The sequence below is a fragment of the Sphaerodactylus townsendi genome, linkage group LG03 (assembly GCF_021028975.2).
Source record: "Sphaerodactylus townsendi isolate TG3544 linkage group LG03, MPM_Stown_v2.3, whole genome shotgun sequence".
NCBI classification, from domain to species: domain Eukaryota; kingdom Metazoa; phylum Chordata; class Lepidosauria; order Squamata; family Sphaerodactylidae; genus Sphaerodactylus; species Sphaerodactylus townsendi.
In genome coordinates, this window is record NC_059427.1 from 13,591,421 (window position 1) to 13,611,542 (window position 20,122).

Here is a 20,122-nt window from a genome sequence, read left to right on the forward strand (position 1 = left end):
AGGGAATGGGAAACGTAGGTGGAGAAAAGTGCACAGGAAATCCAGCCCCCGTCCAGCTCAAGCGAAAAAGCAGTATTTTGCTGACGTTGTGGTCGCTCAAAACGACTTTGCACTAATAAATCACAGCTGAAAGAGGGGCGGTCGTGCTTCCTTCGCACCCTCGGCACACCTGCGCAGCTCTTCCTCCAACGTGCAAAAGTCAACGCAAGGGTTAATGTCAGAACGCCCAGGTTCCCAGAGTGGCAGCGAGGCGAGAGGGAGGAGGATGACGTCACTTCCCTTCAAGGGAATGTTGGCTTTATTTTTGCAGCAGCAGCAGCAGCAGCAGCTTCTGCCCCGGGAAGGTTCTTGTGAGTTTAAGGTATCTGTGCGCAGGGGGGCTCTAAAAAAAAAGATGCTCCATAACGGGGGGGGGGGGGTCCATTTTAGATGGCTTGGGGGAATCGGATGTTATCTGGCTGGGTGCAACTGAAGGCAAGCGAGGGAGAGACCATGCACAATTAGGGAGTGAGCAGATTTCTAGGAACAGGTTATTGCAACCAGGATTGCCAGGGGGTGGAAGTTGCTTCCCAGTTCAATATTTGCGCTTTTTGGCTTTTCAAGATGAATTTAACAGCAACTATTAATGACACTTAGAAAGCTGCTCCCCCCAAAAAATAAGCCTTGCTGGTCAAAAGGGCCTTCAAGACAAGAGACGCTCAGAAGTGCTCTGCTGATGTATGTCTCTGCACAGCGACTCTGGTATTCCTTGAAGGTCTCCCATCCAAATACTAACCAAGGGCAACCCTGCGTAGGTTTTCAAATCGGATGAGATCAGGTTAGCCTGGGCTGTCCAGGTCATGGGAAATAAACTGTGGGCCACCACAAACTATGCTTCCCTGCATTTATCTTTGTTATTTATAGTATACCATTCTAACTGAGGTTGTATAGCAAAAGTCAACTACTGTCAACAGGATGGGACATCCAATGCACAGTACAGTAGGGTTTGGACTACAGAAATCTGAAAACAAACAGAAATCTCAAACAGAACCGAAACCAGGTATGAGCTGTTAAATTTGGTAGCTGAGTGGTATAGAAAATTAAGTAGTCGTGTGCCTACTTACAGTAATAGGTAGCAAAACACTAGGACAGGCCTTGGACGAGTGCAATTTTCCAACCATTTCATGACAGCCTTTGGTCCCCATATCTAATCAAGTTTGATTAATTGTGATTTCTTTGTAGCGTCTGAATTGGCTCCAATTGTGCAGTTTTGGCTGCTGCAGATTCATCCCTTTTGTTAATGGCAGTCAGCCAAGGATCCAGAAATTAGGAATGACAATTATAGGGTTGTATCTAGCCCATGTTATCCACACATACAAAGCACTCCTTGCTTTGGAAGCAACAGTTGTCTAGGGTAGACATAACTTATCTGAAAGTAAAGCTAGAAGCCGCAAAATTAATCTCTAACTTCAGGATGTTCACAGGATTTGTTGTGCTCAAAATGAAGGCATTTGCCATCTTAGCTGATATGGCGTCTCTTCCCTCATTTCTCCCTCAACAAACACAACTCAAGATCCAGATGAAGCTTATCTCTATTTCTGTCTGAGGAACAAAGAAGTGTGAGAACAGGAGAAAATTGCCAACATTTATGCGGCATTCCTATGAGTTACGAGAATTGTCCAAATGCAGGAAACTTGACTGCATAATTTGTGGAAGTAAGGAATTCAGAGGAAGTGAACATTTATGGCAGGGGTAGGGAACCTGCGGCTCGGGAGCCGTATGCGGCTCTTCTGCCCTTGCACTGTGGCTCCACGAGCTGAGCCGCCGGCCCCATCCTTGCCCTCCCTGCAGGCAGCAGGGCGGGCGCACCAACTGCCCACAGTTGGCTGGGCCGCGCCGCGGGCTTCCCTTCTTGCCCGCCCCGTTGGAGCGGGGCGGGTGCTTTCCCGGCGGCCGGCAAGGCCAAGCCGCCGGCTTCATCCTTGCCCGCCCTGCAGGCAGCAGGGCGGGCGCATCCATGCACTTCTCAGAATGAACGGAGTAAAAGGTTTAAAAAAACCCTATATATATATACTGTTATCTTTATTTTAAATGTCAAAAATTATTTGTGGCTCCAAGTGTTTTCTTTTCTTATGAAAAACGGGTCCAAATGGCTCTTTGAGTGTTAAAGGTTCCCTACCCCTGATCTAAACCATTGCAAACAGGCAGTTCAATCCAGGGGTGGGCTTCGTTGCACCATGGCTGTACCGTGGTGGGGTTTGTTCAGTGGTGGGATCCAAAAATTTTAGTAACAGGTTCCAATGGTGGTGAGTGGTGAGATTCAAACTGTGGCGTAGCGCCAATGGGGATGGGTGGGGCATGACAGGGGCGTGGCCGGGCATTCCGGGGGCGGGGCATTCCTAGGCGGGACTGTGGCAAGGATGCAGCCGCTGCTCCAGTCCTTGGGTGGGAAACGAATGCACGCAGGCGCAGGCTGCCACGCACGCCGGCGCACCTCCTGCTAGACTGCTTCAAGTTCTGCGCACTACTGCTGAGAGGAGGGGCGTAACTAAGGCAAAAATCACGTGGCAAAATCACCAATTAGTAACCCCCTCTCGGCACACACAAATAATTAGTAACCTACTCTCGGGAACCTGTGAGGACCTGCTGGATCCCACCTCTGGGTTTGTTGCACCGTGCCACCTTCTAGGAGGCTTGCTGTACCACAGCCCTTTAACCAACAGCGACACCTCCCCTGCCTCCATGAAAGTGCTGTATTCAGGACAAAGGATTGTGCCTCCAGTTTTGCTGGCATAAGTTTGCACCAGCAAATGGGGAAGTTTCTGAGCCAAAAGTGCTCAGGAAGCTGATTAATTCTGGCCCTGACCTTGGGAACGCCCCCTTTTGTGCCTGTCCTGGAGCTGTGCCCCTGCCATGGCTGCTCTGGTAGCCTTGCGTGTTGCTCCCGCTCTGCTCCCCAGGACCAGTGTATGTGCCCTGGCTGCTGCATAAATGCCCCTTACAGTGGCACAAGTGGAATCCGGATTGCACTGAAAGCTACACCAGGCTAGCATTAGATCCTTCTCTGCATCACAATAAAAAGGAACATGTTTTTTCAAGTGGCACGTTTTTTTAAAAGGCGTCGCTGTTTCTAAATACTCCCATCGAGATAAATGTTAAAGATTAATATGGTGGGGGGAGGGAAGAGAGACAGTCAAGCATACAGGAAAAGAAGCATGACTTAGAAGAGTTTGGATTTATATCCCCCCTTTCTCTCCTGCAGGAGACTCAAAGGGGCTTTCAATCTCCTTGCCCTTCCCCCCTCACAACAAACACCCTGTGAGGTAGGTGGGGCTGAGAGAGCTCCGAGAAGCTGTGACTAGCCCAAGGTCACCCAGCTGGCGTGTGTGGGAGTGCACAGGCTAATCTGAATTCCCCAGAGAAGCCTCCACAGCTCAGGCGGCAGAGCTGGGAATCAAACCCAGTTCCTCCAGATTAGATACACGAGCTCTTAACCTCCTTCACCACTGCTGCTCTTAGAGGTTACAGAGTAAATGCAGTTTCAGTTACAAGATCACTTCAAAGATAAACAAACAGACCCCTACTGGGTTTCCATAACTTGGCTGTCACTTGACAGTACTTTACACAGACAAGAGGACTATGCTGTATTGAAATGGTTGGGGCTCTGGACTATACTAGCATGCATAGTACCAACTGTCTTGCTGCAAACTTGCTCCCTGTACTTGATGAGTCATGTTTAATGCCTCGTTTCAGCCCTGTGTCAGATTTCTGCTGTTTTCAGAATTTATTGTTCATCCCACCATGTCAATCATATTGGTTTATACTGCATACTCTGCCTTGAATTTCAGTGACATGGGCAGTCTTCCATTTCAGTGGGGGGGAGGAGGAGGAGGAGGACTTTCTCTCCTGCAGGAGACTCAAAGGGGCTTACAATCTCCTTGCCCTTCCCCCCTCACAACAAACACCCTGTGAGGTAGGTGGGGCTGAGAGAGCTCCGAGAAGCTGTGACTAGCCCAAGGTCACCCAGCTGGCGTGTGTGGGAGTGTACAGGCTAATCTGAATTCCCCAGATAAGCCTCCACAGCTCAGGCGGCAGAGCTGGGAATCAAACCCGGTTCCTCCAGATTAGATACACGAGCTCTTAACCTCCTACGCCACTGCTGCTCCTTTAACAAGAATGTCTTTACACAATTGTTAGCACAGCTGTATTTCAAAATGATGTATAGTTCTTGTTGACCTGACTCAGGACTTCATGGCGGAGCTGCATAAGGTGAAGAAAGGGCAGGCCAAAGGATCAAGGAGTTGTGGCATACTTCCCAGCAAAAAAGGCCTGTGAGACTGTGTAGCTTAGGATACAGCTGACAAAGGAAGGACTTGTATAGAGTCATATACAGTTAAGTGCGAAGGAACTTCCTCTCCCAAAACCTTCCTCTCCCATGATGCCAGGAATCAGTAATGATCAATGCACTGTAGATAAAACACAAACAAGAAAACGTGAACATACCTTGCTAATGATGGGATTTATTTGTCTTAGAATGGAGTGCTAGCCATTCTAAGGGGGTTAGGCAAATGGACGGAAAAAATTTTCTCTCTTTCTCACAATACTAGAACCAGGGGGCATACATTGAAAATGCTGGGGGGAAGAATTGGGACTAATAAAAGGAAACACTTCTTCACGCAACGTGTGATTGGTGTTTGGAATATGCTGCCACAGGAGGTGGTGATGGCCACTTACCTGGATAGCTTTAAAAGGGGCTTGGACAGATTTATGGAGGAGAAGTCGATCTATGGCTACCAATCTTGATCCTCCTTGATCTCAGATTGCAAATGCCTTAGCAGACCAGGTGCTCTGGAGCAACAGCAACAGAAGGCCATTGCTTTCACCTCCTGCACGTGAGCTCCCAAAGGCACCTGGTGGGCCACTGCGAGTAGCAGAGTGCTGGACTAGATGGACTCTGGTCTGATCCAGCAGGCTAGTTCTTATGTTCTTATGTTCTTAAAAGCTGTTAGGATGGCAAAAATGTGCATTCGTGCTCTTCTGCCTGGGGAAGGTCACAGTTTGCTGTTAAAATATCTGATTGTCTTTGCAGGACAAAGTAGCCCTGCACAGTTTGCCAGTCCTGACCTTGACAGCTGAACGTGTAGAAAAGCAGCTCCGTCAGCCTGGCAGGATAAGATGAAAGAGGAGAAATTCCCCATTCCTGAATCAGCGGAAGGACCTGTTACTTTCTGGCCTGTGAAGAATGAGGCATTCTGGGAGAGATCTACACCACAGATCCCAAGTGAGGAGACCAGTGGCTCAGATCCAGAGTGCCAGCTCTTCAGGCAGTTTCGCTACCTGGAGACCGAGGGGCCCCGAAAGGTTTGCAGCCGACTCCACCATCTTTGCCGTCGATGGCTGCAGCCGGAGAAGCACAGCAAGCAGCAGATGCTGGACCTGGTGATCCTGGAGCAGTTCCTGAGCATCCTGCCCCCGGAAGTGCGGAGCTGGGTGAGAGAATGCGGGCCAGAGACCAGCTCCCAGGCAGTGGCCCTGGCGGAAGGGTTCCTCTTGAGCCAGATGGAGGCCAAGAAGCAGACAGGGCAGGTGAGGGTATGTTTCACCCAGGAACCAAAGAGCCTCTCCTAAAAATCCCACTTTCAAGGGCCTACCTTTCTCTGAAAATCAGCCAAGAATTATCCTCTTCTGGCCCGCTCCCTTCCCAGCTTTAGACCACGCGCTTCTTTTTCTCATACTTCTCATCACTATTTCTGTGCTGTTCCAGGTGCTAGCAGAAGAGGCTGCTGGTTTTCCTGAGACTGAGAAGGATCCACCAGAGCCCAGGTGGACGTCACTCTTTGGGGCGATTCAGGTGGAAGATGACAAAGGTTCCATCTGGCCAGGTAAGGTGTCCTGTTTCAGTTTCGTCTCCCTCTATGAAGTGAGCCCATGTTGGTTGTTGTGGGTTTTTCGGGCTGTGTGGCCGTGGTCTGGTAGATCTTGTTTCTAACATTTCACCTGCATTTGTGGCTGGCATCTTCAGAGGTGTCTCACAAAGAGAAGTCTGTTACACGCTGTGTAACGTTACCAGACCACAGCCACAAAGCCCGGAAAATCCACAACAACCAGCTGAATCCAGCCGTGAAAGCCTTCGACGATACATTGCGCCTATGTTGTTTCCACTCTACAGTGATGTCCCTTGTAGGTCTTGTAAGTGCTTGTGTATGCAGAGGCATGAGTCATACGGCATCTACATATCAGTTTTCACCACACTGACCTTGCCTCAAACCCCTGGGACGTCCAGGCTATACTGCTTCCCCACCCCCCCTCCCATTGCATCCCTGCCACTGGATGGTTTTTTTAAAGTCAGTATAATGTGATAATGGTAAAGAGATCTTTGCTACCGTTTCTAACCGACCTTCCACCCAATTAGGCTCCCTGGGAGAATGCAAGAGGAAACCACGTCTTTGCTCACTGGCAGAACATGACATTGGGGGAGAATAAACAAAGGTCCTTGGGGAAAGACTGTACTATCTGAGACTGTTAAGGAAACAACAACTGAATGGAAAACTCCTGGTGTCTTTTTACCGCTGTGCTATAGAGAGTGTCTTAACCTACTGCATCTGTGTATGGTTCTCCAGTTGCACAGTGGCAGATAGGAAGGCGCTCCAAAGGGTGATCACTACTGCACAGAGGATTATCGGCTGCCCTCTCCCCTCCTTGGAAGAACTCTATAATTCCCGAAGCCTAAAGAAAGCCCAAAATATTCTGAGAGACCCGTCTCATCCAGCACACTCTCTTTTTGAACTGTTACCATCCGGCAGACGATACAGGTCTATCAAAACTAGGACAAAGAGGCTTAGAGACAGCTTCTACTCTAGAGCTGTGGTGATGCTGAACTCGGTGGCTTCGTGTTGATGTGTTTGGGGCTGTGTAGGGATGGGTGGAGGAAGGGGAAAGTGAGGATGGGGTATGAGTCTGAAATGGTGTGCATCGAGGAATGCTGCTGTAAATTTCGTTGTGTGTGCACCATGACAATAAAATGCTTATGCTTATGGTACCATGACCAAGAAGGTCCTTTTAGCTGAAGCAAGGCCCTTGAAGATGATGACTGTGGTCCGATATGATCTACCCATAAATCTCAGCTCCACATCCTAGCAGTTGCTGGAATTGGGTAGTTTTCAACAAGGAGCAGGGCTTTTTAGGTGGTGGCTCCAGCTTCGCATAACTTTCTTGCCACTCTCCTTGTGGAAACAGCATCTGTGGTGTATAACTAATGATAGAATCATCATCTGTTGGGAAACATGGTGGCTTCTGTTCTGATAGCTTTTCTGCCTCCTGTTTGTGATTTTAATTGGTGGTGTCAAGCAACTAGCAGTACTTAAATATCTTCCAACCTCTCTTTTCTCCCTCATAGATAGTGGAAGAACACTGCCTGGTTATTTTGTTTCTCGCCCTGTTTGTGACAGAATGAAAGCTTCGTTGGCGCAACCAGATGAGGTAGGGAAGGAATTTTTAGGGAGAAGGGATTGGAACACCCCATGTGCTCCTGACTTGGACTGCCTGTAAATGAAATAATTTTTCCCATGGTATCTGACTAACCTTCTCCCCCGGAAGGCTGTGAACACCACTGAAGCAACTTGGAGTCAAGTCAGAGATTTTATTATAGAGCCATAGACCATCACAATGTAGGATATAAAAGGAAAAACAATAAGAAAAATATACATAAATAGATAAACACAAAATAAATTACAGAGAAATGTAAAATCAACAATCACAAGGCTCCCATTCAAGAATTCTTCCTAGTAGTTAAATAAGCAGTGTTATAAACCCTATTAAGAGTACAAGATCCTACTAAATGGAGAATTATTTTGAGTTTACTGCTTTCTTTGATACCACCTTGGCTGAGATCTTGCTGGCTGCCAGTGCAAACAGAGCCGTCCTGTAGGCTACAAAATTTTTTATTTTATTTATTTATTCGTTCCACTTTTATACTGCCCTCCCCCAAGGGGCTGAAGACAGAAAACTTAGTTTGTCAAATCAGAATAAAATTATGATAATTAAGATCTTTAGAAAGAAATTTAGGCTCCAGTTCTACGTGCCGAGGAAAATCTAAGACATAATATGGAAAGTCTTCCACCCCCTTTCACAGATACAGAGACGTCGTTCCACTGGTTTTTGGGGAATAGTGTCCGGCTAAGCATTCAGTCAGCACTGTTTGGAAACATAATGATGTTAATGCCTTTGATGTTAGATTGTGAAAGAGGATATGAGGTGATCTTTTTTTATTGTATCCACTGTAAGAAGATATGAGGTGATCTTTTTTTATTGGTCCGTACCAGGGAGAGAAAGTAGACCACAAAACTGTGTTTTTATCAATTGAGGTATCACCCTTGAAAACCCAGTCATACAGGTTGGAATTGTTTGCTGACAAATGCGTTAGATTGTCTGGAATGGTATAATTAAACAGAAGGTTATTGAAAAACTAAGTGTAGGTCTTGACATTAGCCAACAGTACCTGGTAGCTTTGATTGCTAAGCGAATCTGCTTTTGCGGCTCTCTTATTCTTCCATGATTTTAAATGACCAGGTGGGCATGGGCTTTGACTGATGGCAGTCCAAATTCCACCCTAAGCAGGGTCACAAGTGCCTCCCTTGGCAATGCCAAGACACGTTTGAAGAAGAGATTCTGAACGGTTTCCAGATTGGCCCATTCCTCACAGGCCAATTAAAACAGGTTGAGGCCCTTTTAAAAAGCATGGGGGGGGGGGGGGACACAGAACTCACTCCCCAAATGCTGTTAGCCCATTTTAGTGGCCAGAACCCAGGTTTAATGAGACTCACTAATTCTGCAAGTTTTTTTCATTAAACCCCTGTTGCAAATGCTTCCTGTTTGCCTGTGCGAACTATGGCAAGCAGGAGCGTTCAATCCCCACCCCTCCTTCCCTCCACCATTATGGTGCATTCTCCAGGCAGCCCCTGTTAGATGGGATATTCTAATAGGTGGCTGCCTTGCCATGCAGGTACGTGGGGGGGGGGATTCTCAGGCGGGGGCAGACTCTCAGCTTCATGGTTCACACAGAAACATCACATTTCTGTGCAAACCATGCTGCCTTCAGCCTCCCAGATCCCCGTGATCCCAGCTGGCTCCTGCAGCTGCCTTGCAAACAGTGGCAGCGCAGCAGAAATGGGTGTCATAAACCCGTTGCTGCCTGTGCGGAAGGTGCCATTAAGAAGTATTTGCTTATGCCATCCCCAGACCTTGACGGCATGCCAGAGCATAAGGATTACTTTGCTAACAAAAGGTTTTAACACTGGGGCAACAAGGAATCCTCCCCTGGTATAGAAGAATCTCATTATTACACCAATAGTTTCTAAAGCTGAGGTCTTGACTGCTGCTGTGTGGTCGTTCCAGTTTAGGGTTTCACTGAATGTGACTCCCAGATATTTAAAGAAGCTGCATTACTCAATGGGGATGTTGTGAATACTCCAAAGGAGGGTTGTTTTTGTCTTTTCCTAAAGACCATTGCTTTAGTTTTTGCATAGTTTATAGAGAGCCTCCACTCTGCAATACTTTTCCAACTTGGACAGGAACCAGTTTGTCTAATTCTCATGAACCCATGGCCCAGAGATGCTTCTCTGATGGAATTCCAAAACCTTTGTTTCCCCCTTCTCAGGAAAACTCTGTTCAGGCCACGAGGTAACTTAGGCCTTTGAAGTGTCATCCTGGCACCTTTGTATGGCTTCCTGTCCTCCCTCCAGGAGATCAAAAGGCAAAGATGCTTTTCACAGTCATATGTGACTTCCCTTTACACTGTAGCGATAGCATCATTCCATGACAGAGCCCTGAGCTTTTTCTTTGTTTTTCAGAATCCAGTGACCTTCGAGGACGTGGCTGTGTATTTCTCAGAGGAGGAGTGGGCTTTGCTGGATCTGAGCCAAAAGATTCTGCACAGGGAAGTCATGGCAGAAAACTGCAAGAATCTGGCCTACCTGGGTATGAGTCCTGCTTTGTTTTTTGTTGGCCAGTACAAAACACCAAAATTTCTGCCGCAGTTGGTTTATTTCAGTTCACCATAAGGATTTCTTGGAGGACAGATGCAGAACCCCGTGTTTCGTGGACGTGCTTTCCTTGTTCACTTGCACAGTTCATGTGTAGCTATTCAGATGGGAGATCCAAGGGCAAGGGATCGAATACTCTTATGATAACAATAAAGCACTTATAAGGCAGGTAGAACTGCTAAGAAATTATTTAGCACTTCTTCATTCGGCCTGTGTTTTCCCTCCTGAAATCTCCCTCCCAGAGCCAGAGCAGAATGCCACAAAGCTGTCTGTTTGGAATTAGGAAATTAGACTACCAGTTCAGTGTTCCCTGTAAGGCAGTGATGGCGAACCTATGGCACGGGTGCCAGAGGTGGCACTCAGAGCCCTCTCAGTGGGCACGCACAAACAGAGTTCATCGTGGGGGGGGGGGTCGCCCCTCCACACACACACACATCTAGGCTGGCCTGGGCCGCTGGGCTCGATTATTAGCATTAAACCTAAGACCTAGTTTTGGGGAAGCAGTATAGGAAACCCTGTTAAGCGCTGTTAAACCCCACTGATTTTCATGCAAAGAACTAAAGCGCGATCCTTTACCTGGGAGTAAGCTCAGTTGCTGGCAATGTGGCTTGCTTCTGAGTACACCCTCCTAGGCTCGTGATTCACCTGTTCAAAGAGTTGCATGGTTGCTTCAAAGCAAAGCCAACAACTACCACCAAGCTTACTCCTTAGTAACGTATGCCTCAGAGCCAACCACTTTTTCTAAACAAAAACCCCAGTATTCAGGTTAAATTGCCGTGTTGGCACTTTGCGATAAATAAGTGGATTTTGGGTTGCAGTTTGGGCACTCGGTCTCGAAAAGGTTCGCCATCACTGCTGTAAGGTGTGTGACTGCAAAAAAACACTGTATTGGTGCCACTATGTTGAGCAGTCTCTCTGCGGCTCAGTTCTGTGAGAGGGAGCTTCCGCACAGGTGTGCAGAAGCCTTAGAGGGACTTCTGCACCAGTTACATTTCAGTAAAGGAAAAGACAGGCATGTGGAGATTAATGATCAGGAGAAGGGGAAACTGAGATCTCAGACCCGATCAGTCTCTTTCCTACTCAAACCAAAACCATGCAGATAACCTTTGGCCTTCTACAAAGGAGCTGTGGGAGAAGATGGGATGCCCCACTGATCCCCCAAAGTTCTCTTGCTGGAGGCAGATTGCTCAGAATAAACACTGCACAGAGACAATGAAAAGTTTTTATGACTTGGTGGGAAAGTTCTTTAAAACATGAGATCCTTTGAATCTCAACCAGTTCAGGGGAGTAGGGCTGAGTACCAAGATAGGTAGCCAGTGGAGAAACCACATGGGTCTAGGAAAGCACACACCAACACATCAATGTGCCATTGCGGCAGTGGCGTAGGAGGTTAAGCGCTCGTGTGTCTAATCTGGAGGAACTGGGTTTGATTCCCCGCTCTGCCACCTGAGCTGTGGAGGCTTATCTGGGGAATTCAGATTAGCCTGTGCACTCCCACACATGCCAGCTGGGTGACCTTGGGCTAGTCACAGCTTCTCGGAGCTCTCTCAGCCCCACCCACCTCACAGGGTGTTTGTTGTGAGGGGGGAAGGGCAAGGAGATTGTAAGCCCCTTTGAGTCTCCTGCAGGAGAGAAAGGGGGGATATAAACCCAAACTCAAGATCACCTCAAGATCAAATGTCCACCTCAAGATCAAATAGATTTTACTGAATCGCTTAGTGTGAGAGAAAAAACAGCAGTGTCTTGTGGCCTTGTTAACACAGACACTGACTGAAAACCAGTATTGTGTTTGGATTTCATTCCTGATTTAATACTGGGGTATTGTGCTGTTTTCACTGTGTTTTAACGTTATGCTTTACGGTGTTTGTTCACCGCCTTGAGCCCTTCGGGGAAGGGCAGTTTATAAATGTAATAAAATAATAAATAATAATAATAAAGTGAAAATTGAGTTTATTCACTAATGGAAAGCTCCATGACCTCACTTGGTTTGTGCCTTTATACCAACAGAGATGGAGAGCATGAAAAGGGGGAAACGGAACAGAAGAGAAACTGAAGCTAGACTGCAAAAGAGCAAGAAATCCATTATTTCTGGTGGTTCCTATTTCCATGGAAATCTAGATCAAGAGGAAAGTCACATGGGAAACAAATCAAGTAGCGGTGATTGTGAAAAAATAAGAAATGGGGAGGAGTGGCTGCAATGGTCAGCATATGGGATGAGTTGGAGTCTGAGCAACAACCTTATTTTATATGAAAGATTGCACACAGATGAAAAGTCACACAAATGCTCAGAGTCTGGAAAGAGCTACAATCAGAAGGAGATCGTCACTTTATACCGCAGACTCCAACCAGGGAAGAAACTGTACCAATGCTGTAAGCGTGGAAAGGGCTTTAGTCAGAGCTCTTATCATGCTTCCCATCAAAGAATTCGCACACAGGAGAAATTGTTTCAATGCTCACAGTGTAGAAAGTGCTTTACCACCAGCTCAAGACTTGCTTCCCATCAAAAAATTCACAGTGCGGACAAATCATATCAGTGCTCAGTGTGTGGAAAGATCTTTAATCACAATTCAAGCCTTGCTTCCCATCAAAGAATCCACACTGGGGAGAAACCATACCAGTGCTCAGAGTGTGGAAAGAGTTTTAGTGTCAGCTCAAGCCTTGCTTCCCACCAAAGAATCCACACTGGCGAGAAACCATATCAATGCTCACACTGTGGAAAGAGCTTCAGTGTCAGCTCAAGTCTTGCTGCCCATCAAAGAATCCACACTGGGGAGAAACCATATGAATGCACTGAGTGTGGAAGGGGTTTCAGTGTCAGCTCAAGCCTTGCTTCCCATCAAAGAATCCACACTAGAGAGAAACCATATGAATGCTCTGAGTGTGGAAAGAGCTTCAGTGACAGATCAAGCCTTACTTCCCATCAAAGAACACATACTGGGGAGAAACCATATCAGTGCTCTGAATGCGGAAAGACTTTCAGTGTTAGTTCAAGCCTTGCTTCTCATCGAAGAATCCACACTAGAGAAAAACCATATCAATGCTCAGTGTGTGGAAAGAGTTTTACTCAAACTTCAACCCTTGCTGCTCACCAAAGAATTCACACTGGGGAAAAACCATATCAGTGCTCAGAGTGTGGAAAGACCTTCTGTAAGATCTCAAATCTTACTTCCCATCGAAGAACCCACACTGGGGAGAAACCATATCAATGCTCAGTGTGTGGGAAAAGCTTCAGTGTCAGCTCCAGCCTTGCTTCCCATCAGAGAATCCACACTGGGGAGAAACCATATCGATGCTCTGAGTGTGGAAAGAGCTTCAGTGACCGATCAAGCCTTATTTCCCATCAGAGAATTCACACTGGGGAGAAGCCCTATCATTGCTCTGAGTGTGGAAAGAGCTTCAGTGTCAGCTCAAGCCTTACTTCCCATCGAAGAATCCACACTGGGGAGAAACCATATCAGTGCTCTGAGTGTGGAAAGGCCTTCAGTCAGAGCACAAACCTTATTTCCCATCAAAGAACCCATACTGGAGAGAAATCATATCAATGGTTCGAGCGTGGAAAGAACCTCAGTCAGGACGTAAGCCTCGTTTCCCACAAAAGGACCCATACTGGGGGAAACCATATCAGTGCTCAGAATGTTGAAAGTGGTTCACTAGGAACTCAAGCCTTGCTTCCCATCAAAGAATCCACACTGTGGAGTAACCATGAAATGTTCTCTGTTTAAACACATTCCGAGTTACCTCAAAGCTTGCTTCTTATCCAGAAATTCACATAATCAAAAACCTTGTGAATGCTCATTGGATGGAAAGAACTTTGGTTTCAGATGCAGCCTTGCTTTCCATCAATTAATCCAATCTTGTGTGAAACCTGCCACAAATGTTTCCACTTTCATTATTTACTCTTTTTTTCCTAATCTTTTCCTTTTTTTCTTTTTTTCATGTTTTTGTGGAAAAATCAATATGGCACTTAATTTGTTCTGGTTGCCAAAGCACAGTGACCTTAGTTGGTCAAAGAAGGAATGGACATTCCCTGTTAATTGCCTCCTTATTATGAAGTCAGGGGTACCCAGTGAAAATAATAGGCAACAGATTCCAGACCAACCCAAGCACCTATTTCTTTACTCACAGCAAGTGACTAAAATGTGGGATTCACTTTCAGAGGCTGTATTGATGACTGCAAACATAGATGGGTTTAACATAAGAGATTAAACATATTCACAGAGGGTAGATGTATCAGTGGCTACTAGCCATGGTGACTAAAGGGAATCTCCACATTCAGGGGCGGAACGCTCTGAATGCCAGTAGTAAGTTACAGTTTAGGGGGGAGGCTCTTGGTCTCTATGTTATCACTTACGCTCCAGAGCAGGGGTTTGCAACCTGCGGCTCCAGAGCTGCATGCGGCTCTTTTGTCCTTGTACTGCGGCTCCACGTGTCTTAGGTCCTCTCAGCCTCCTTTGGAGAGCCGCCCCAAGGATTAATGGGAAAGAGTCCTGGTTCCTAGAGAGGCACTGCCCAAGACAGCTATCCCTAGCCACTTGCGGCTTCCCTGTCCCAGCTGCCTGGTTGGCTGATGCTGGTGATGATGGGGTGGGGCGGGGGCGGAGCACCACTGGTGGATACTCTTGAACAGGTGAGTGGCGAAGAGTGAGAAAAGGGAGGGAGTTGCAGGAGCGCAGATTTTCAGCGCAATCCTAGCCTCAGTCGCCTCCCTTGAATGGGGGATCAGGGGTCAACTCTGCTTTGGGTGGCCTCATTTCCCTCTCTCCCAGGTCCTTCTTGGGAGGAGGACCACATGGTGGACCCCAGCAATGCCACCTTGGGTTGCAGACCCCCCAGCAGCCCCGCTGAGCTCCAGGGGCCTTCCTGGCGGATGGCAGCCTGGCTGAATCCAGGTGAGAAAGACGATGTCAGGTTTTAAAGGAGTTATTACCTGCAGCCCTGCAAGGTTGCACTCGTCGGGGCTGTTTGATGGGAAGGCGGGGGTGGGTGGGAATTGTTTGCTTCTGCATTGCCAAGGAGGGCAGGAGCGCATGGGGAAAGCCTTGCACGTGGATCTTGGAAGGTTTACTTCAGAGTAAGCCAGTGGAGAGTAAGCTTGTAGATCGTGGCAGGGAGGAGGCCGGGATTATCCGCAGCCATGGTGGTCACAGGTTGCCAACTCCCGGCGGGCAAATCCCAGGACATTTGGGGTAGATTCTCAGCAGCTGTGGCTTTGGGGACCATGTTCAGTGAGGAATATGGCTGTCGAGTTCACCCTCCATGGCAGACATTTTCTCGGGGGGGGGATTCAGCCCCCCCCCTGGAAGTTGACAACCCCATTAAAGGCATCAATTTTGATCCACCATCCAAGTGGAATTTGAGGGGGTTCTTTTGGGGGTTGTGTCTCAACACAAGAAAAGAGAAATGTGTGAAACGGGGGTTCTATTGCTGGTCATTTGAATCATGTACAAAACAACCAGCTTTTTAAAAAAAACCCTTTTTTCTGCTTTGATGGGTAAAAATGGGCCCCAAAGAAAGGAACTTCTCTCTGCACGAGAATATATACAGTGTTATCTTCATTTTACATGTCAAAAAGTATTTGCGGCTCCAAGTGTTTTCTTTTCCGTGGAATACGGGTGCAAATGGCTCTTTTGGGTGTTAAAGGTTGCTGACCCCTGCTCCAGAGTAACTGGTTAGCCACAGAGTGAGACAAGGTATTGGATTAGATTGACCTCTGGTCTAATCCAGAAATGCTACTGTGCTCTTATGCCCTGGACATCTCCCCGCTTGTGGTTCATTGAACTGGTTTCTGCTGCCTAGCTGGATCAGTATTGTATAGTTCAGTTTGTGGTGGTTCCATTTGTTCTTGGAGGACTGGAACCAGAAGGTTCCAGAAGAAGGTTGCTGTTTTCTTAGTGCGGGGTTTTTCATCTTGTCTGTTATGCTGAGTTATATGTTTCCTGCAACCATTGTGAGAAGTTGTCAAGGAGGCTGGGGTACAGTAATACAATGTCATCACAGAATCATAGAAATATAAACCTTGAAGGGACCTACAGGATAATCTAGTCCAAACTAGAAGTTGACAACTATCTCACCCCCGACCCCAGTGATTGCTGTTCCGTGCCCAGAAGACAGCAAAAAACTTCCAGGATCCCTGGCCAATACGACCTGGAGGAAAATTACTTCCTGCCCCTAAAGTGGTGATTGACGTTACCCTGGTGGGGATCTGAGCCTGGGTTTCCCACCTCCTTGTCCTAGATGGCCATCTAACATCTGTTTTAAAACCTCCAAAGGAGAGCCCACCACTGCCTGAGGAAGCCTATTCCGCTAAGGAACTGCTCTGTCAGGATGTTCTTCCTAATGTTTAGCCCAAAAGCTCTTTTGATTTAATTTCAACCCATTGGCTGTGGGTCAGACTCCTAGGCCACACCATAATCTATATGGGTGATTCCGCACATGAGTAAAATAGGTTCGACCCAGTTCCCTGAGAAGGGTACTGACCTAGGTTGAAGCCATCGTTGTTCCCCACTGCAACCAGCTTGATCCCAGATCGGAGGGCGGAATCATCCTGTGTCTCTTCGCCACTCCGTTCCGATTGGCTACTGTTCTACCGCCATGTTCCATCTATCCCCACACACGTTATAAAAAAAAACTGCCACAGGAATGGAGGGACAAAGGTGGCGTTTTTTGATTGGCCAGCTGTACGCATGCCCGAAACACTCAGCTGTGATTGACTGAATGGGGGACTCCTGGCACCAGAGATTCCGCACTTTACTGGAATCGAGCTGAGTTCGAGCGTGGTTCCCTGAAAAAGTAGTAGTTCCCAACTGGAGTCGGAAATTTGACCGTTACACGGGGCGAAGCTGGTATAAAACCACGTCGATCCCAGTGGTTGTGCGGAGCACTTAGGTCGAACACAGCTCGAACTTAGGTCGATAACGCAAGTGTGGAATCGACCTATGACAGCCCTTCAGGTACTCTCAGTTGTTTCCTGTCCAAGCTAAACATACCCAGCTTCTTCCTTCTACAACATGCTCTCCAGTCTCCTCACCATCTTCACTGCCCTCCTTTGGACATATTCCAATTGATCCGAACCTCCTTAAACTGTGGAGCCCAAAACAACAGAATATTCCAGGTGAGGTCTAACCAGAACAGAGTAAAGCAATACTATCCCTTTGCATGATCTGGATACTATACTTCTGTTGATACAGTTCAAAAATCACATTTGCCTTTTTAGCTGCTGCATCATATTGACAACTCATGTTCAATGCATAGTCTACTAAGACCCTTAGGTCCTTTTTGCATATACTACTGCCACAAAATCTCCCCCATCCAATAATTATGCATTTGATGTTTCCTGCTGAAATTCAGAACTTTGCATTTATCTCTGTTGAAATTTATTGTATGTATTGTTGAAGGCTTTCACGGCCGGTATCAATTGGCTATTGTGGGTTTCTTGGGCTGTGTGATTGTGATCTAGTAGTTTTTCCTCCTACAAAAGAGAAACACATCTCACCGTGAAATCCCTGTGAAGCTGCCAGTCACAGATGCAGGTAAAGCATTAGGAGCAGAAACTTCTAGACTGGCAGCCACGCAGATCAGAAAACCCACAACACCCAGAAATTCATTTTATTTGTGTTAGCCCAGCCTGTCAAGATCATCCTGTATCCTGATTCCTTCTTCTATCATATTTGTTACCTCTCCCAATTTAGTATTGTCTACAAATTTAATAAGATTCCCATCTATTCCTTCATCCAAATCATTTATGCAGATGTATAGGCCCCAGGACAGATCCCTGACGCACTCATCATTCCTCTCCAAGAGGATGAGGAGCCATTAAGAAGTGATCCTTGATCACTGATCTTATATCTAATAAGTATAGCCTCATCTGAAGTTACCTGCCACCTAGAATGTCTGGGATCTCAGATATCTGGGGTTGCATTAGATTTACACGGGTCTGCAACCTGCGGCTCTCCAGATGTTCATGGACTACAATTCCCAATTGGCCATGCTGGCAGGGGCTGATCGGATTTGTAGTCCATGAACATCTGGAGAGCCACAGGTTGCAGACCCCTGCATTAGAATAACCATTCTAATGCAGCCTTCACAATTGCAGGGCAGATTGTCATGGGGAGTGGATTTACAGAATGGATTACAGCAGAAAATTGGGGATTGTTTGTGAATCTGTGAATGTATGAGGATCTCATAAGAGATGTGAATAAGCAGTCAGTGATTCTGATGAAGTGCAGTTTGATAAGACACACAAAACAAGCATTTACATCTGGAGGCTCGTAAACAAGAAAAGACATTAAGAATTGTGTGTATATATTTATTAGGGACTGCTGTACAGGATTTCAAACAATTATTTGTGAAGACTACATTATATTATACATTGTATGTCATACATTGTATATCGCTTATTGCTGGAGATAGTGTCATTTAGTATATGAAAGCATCTTTTTGTATTACTGGTATGGATTTTGTATAATTCAAGATAGCCTGATTACAGCATCTGTAGTATTTGTTGGCTTTGTGTTCTGTAATCCCTCTTTTTTTGTGTGTGCGGTTACATCAGAATAACCATTCCACATTAGACCATCGTGCCACACTTAATCCCTTTCAGACAAAAGACAGTCGGGTTTGGGACAAACCACATATCTGTCATGGAGGATCAGAGCCATTACCGGATTCTTGATGCAGTGGATCTATATTTTGTAAGTCTCCAGTTGATGACAGTAGCCCCTAACATCAGAAATGGTACTTCGCATGGGATTCACTAAATTCTTAGAGAAGACGCAGACTTAAGTCCAAGTCCATTGGCCATAAATATCTTTTGGAACTTTCCCTAGCATTCAGTTTTTAGTCTTCGGCCAGAATTGGGGGTCCCTAGGAGGTTGAGTAGGAGTTAAGGATTCTTCCAAGATCTTGTTACTGCAAGGAACTCTGCATATGCTCTGATGAACTTGCTATAGCCTAGGTAATGTGTACTTAGCTGAGTTAGTCCAAATTTATTGCTTCATATTTGAAAATCACAGTGCTGAGTGTTGTATGCCTTCCTTGTGCTTGGCTTTTGCTTTTTTTTCTTACCACTTCGCTTGAATCCAACCATCCTCTTCTATAATAAACCTTTTTATACAGACTTTTTTTTTTTGCTTTGCTTGATATAATTTATTTCTCTTGGAATATTTCTTTGAATCTCTTCCATATGTGCTACTGCACAAGCATTACACAGTTTGTAAAAGTATCTTCCAGGGTATCCATCTGACACTTTGTTATTGCTCTAGTACTCTGCTAGATGGATACCTTTTCAGTGGAACAGTCTACATCAGCCATTCTCAACCAGGGTTCCCTGGTACCCTGGGGTGCCGTGAGCATGTCCCAGGGGTACCGCGGCAACACTACCGCCCCCCCCCTCATTTTTGTGGTGTCTCCCACCGGCGCCAGCAAGGACATGGAGCTGGCCCATGGGGCAGGGCCTGCCACAAGGTCAGCAGCCACCACCACCCCCAGTGCTTCCCTTCACCCTGGGAGGGGAAGGTGGGGGGTGTGGCAAGCAGGGGCAATGGGAGGGGAAGGTGGAGGGCGGCGGCAGGGGTACCGTGAGATATGAAGAGTGAGGTCTCTGGCCTCGAAAAGGTTGGGAAACACTGGTCTAAATATTCTCAGAAATCACTTAAGTGGTGAAGGCTAATTATCAGGGTGTTTTCCAGAGAACCTGGCCAGATTTAAGACTATTTAAATACATAGATTGGAGCTGTGAATGGACAAGATAGATCTTAAAGAACCCCAACAAATGCTTCAGGTTTGCAGAAACACTTGGAATCTTAAAGGCGGGGGGGGGGGGGTTCAACCCCCAAAATGGAGTATCTGTAGCTTTAAGAAACAGATGCCATCAGCATTCTATTCTGTTAGCAAAAGACAGGGGTCCTTTTCCCAGGCAGTTTTGGCCTTTGAGATTAGACTGCAGGTTCAAGATCATCAGTAACCATGTGAGACTGTTTAGCTTCCGATACTGCTGACAAAGGAATTTCCTTCTCCCATAACCTTCCTCTCCTGTAGTACCATATGTTACTGATTTGATCCAATACAATGCACACAAACAAGACAAAAACGTTTCTCCCTATAAA

At 46.6% G+C, this 20,122-nt stretch overlaps 1 protein-coding gene and 1 long non-coding RNA gene across 2 annotated transcripts; both read left to right on the plus strand.

Annotated features, from left to right (window-relative positions):
- The first annotated feature begins 341 nt into the window (after nt 1–341).
- Nucleotides 342–14,933, plus strand: LOC125428594 (zinc finger protein ZFP2-like). The gene is given in 8 exon segments (XM_048488992.1): nt 342–361; nt 904–1,039; nt 5,069–5,571; nt 5,744–5,861; nt 7,376–7,458; nt 9,828–9,954; nt 12,027–13,625; nt 13,628–14,933. Coding segments are annotated over 6 exon segments (2,376 nt in total). The 5' UTR covers nt 342–361; nt 904–1,039; nt 5,069–5,154; the 3' UTR covers nt 13,660–14,933.
- A 1,908-nt stretch (nt 14,934–16,841) lies between these two features.
- On the plus strand, nt 16,842–19,135 carry LOC125428919. The gene is made up of 2 exons (XR_007243885.1): nt 16,842–17,930; nt 18,058–19,135. It is a non-coding gene; the product is annotated as an uncharacterized LOC125428919 (long non-coding RNA).
- The last annotated feature ends 987 nt before the right edge of the window (nt 19,136–20,122 follow it).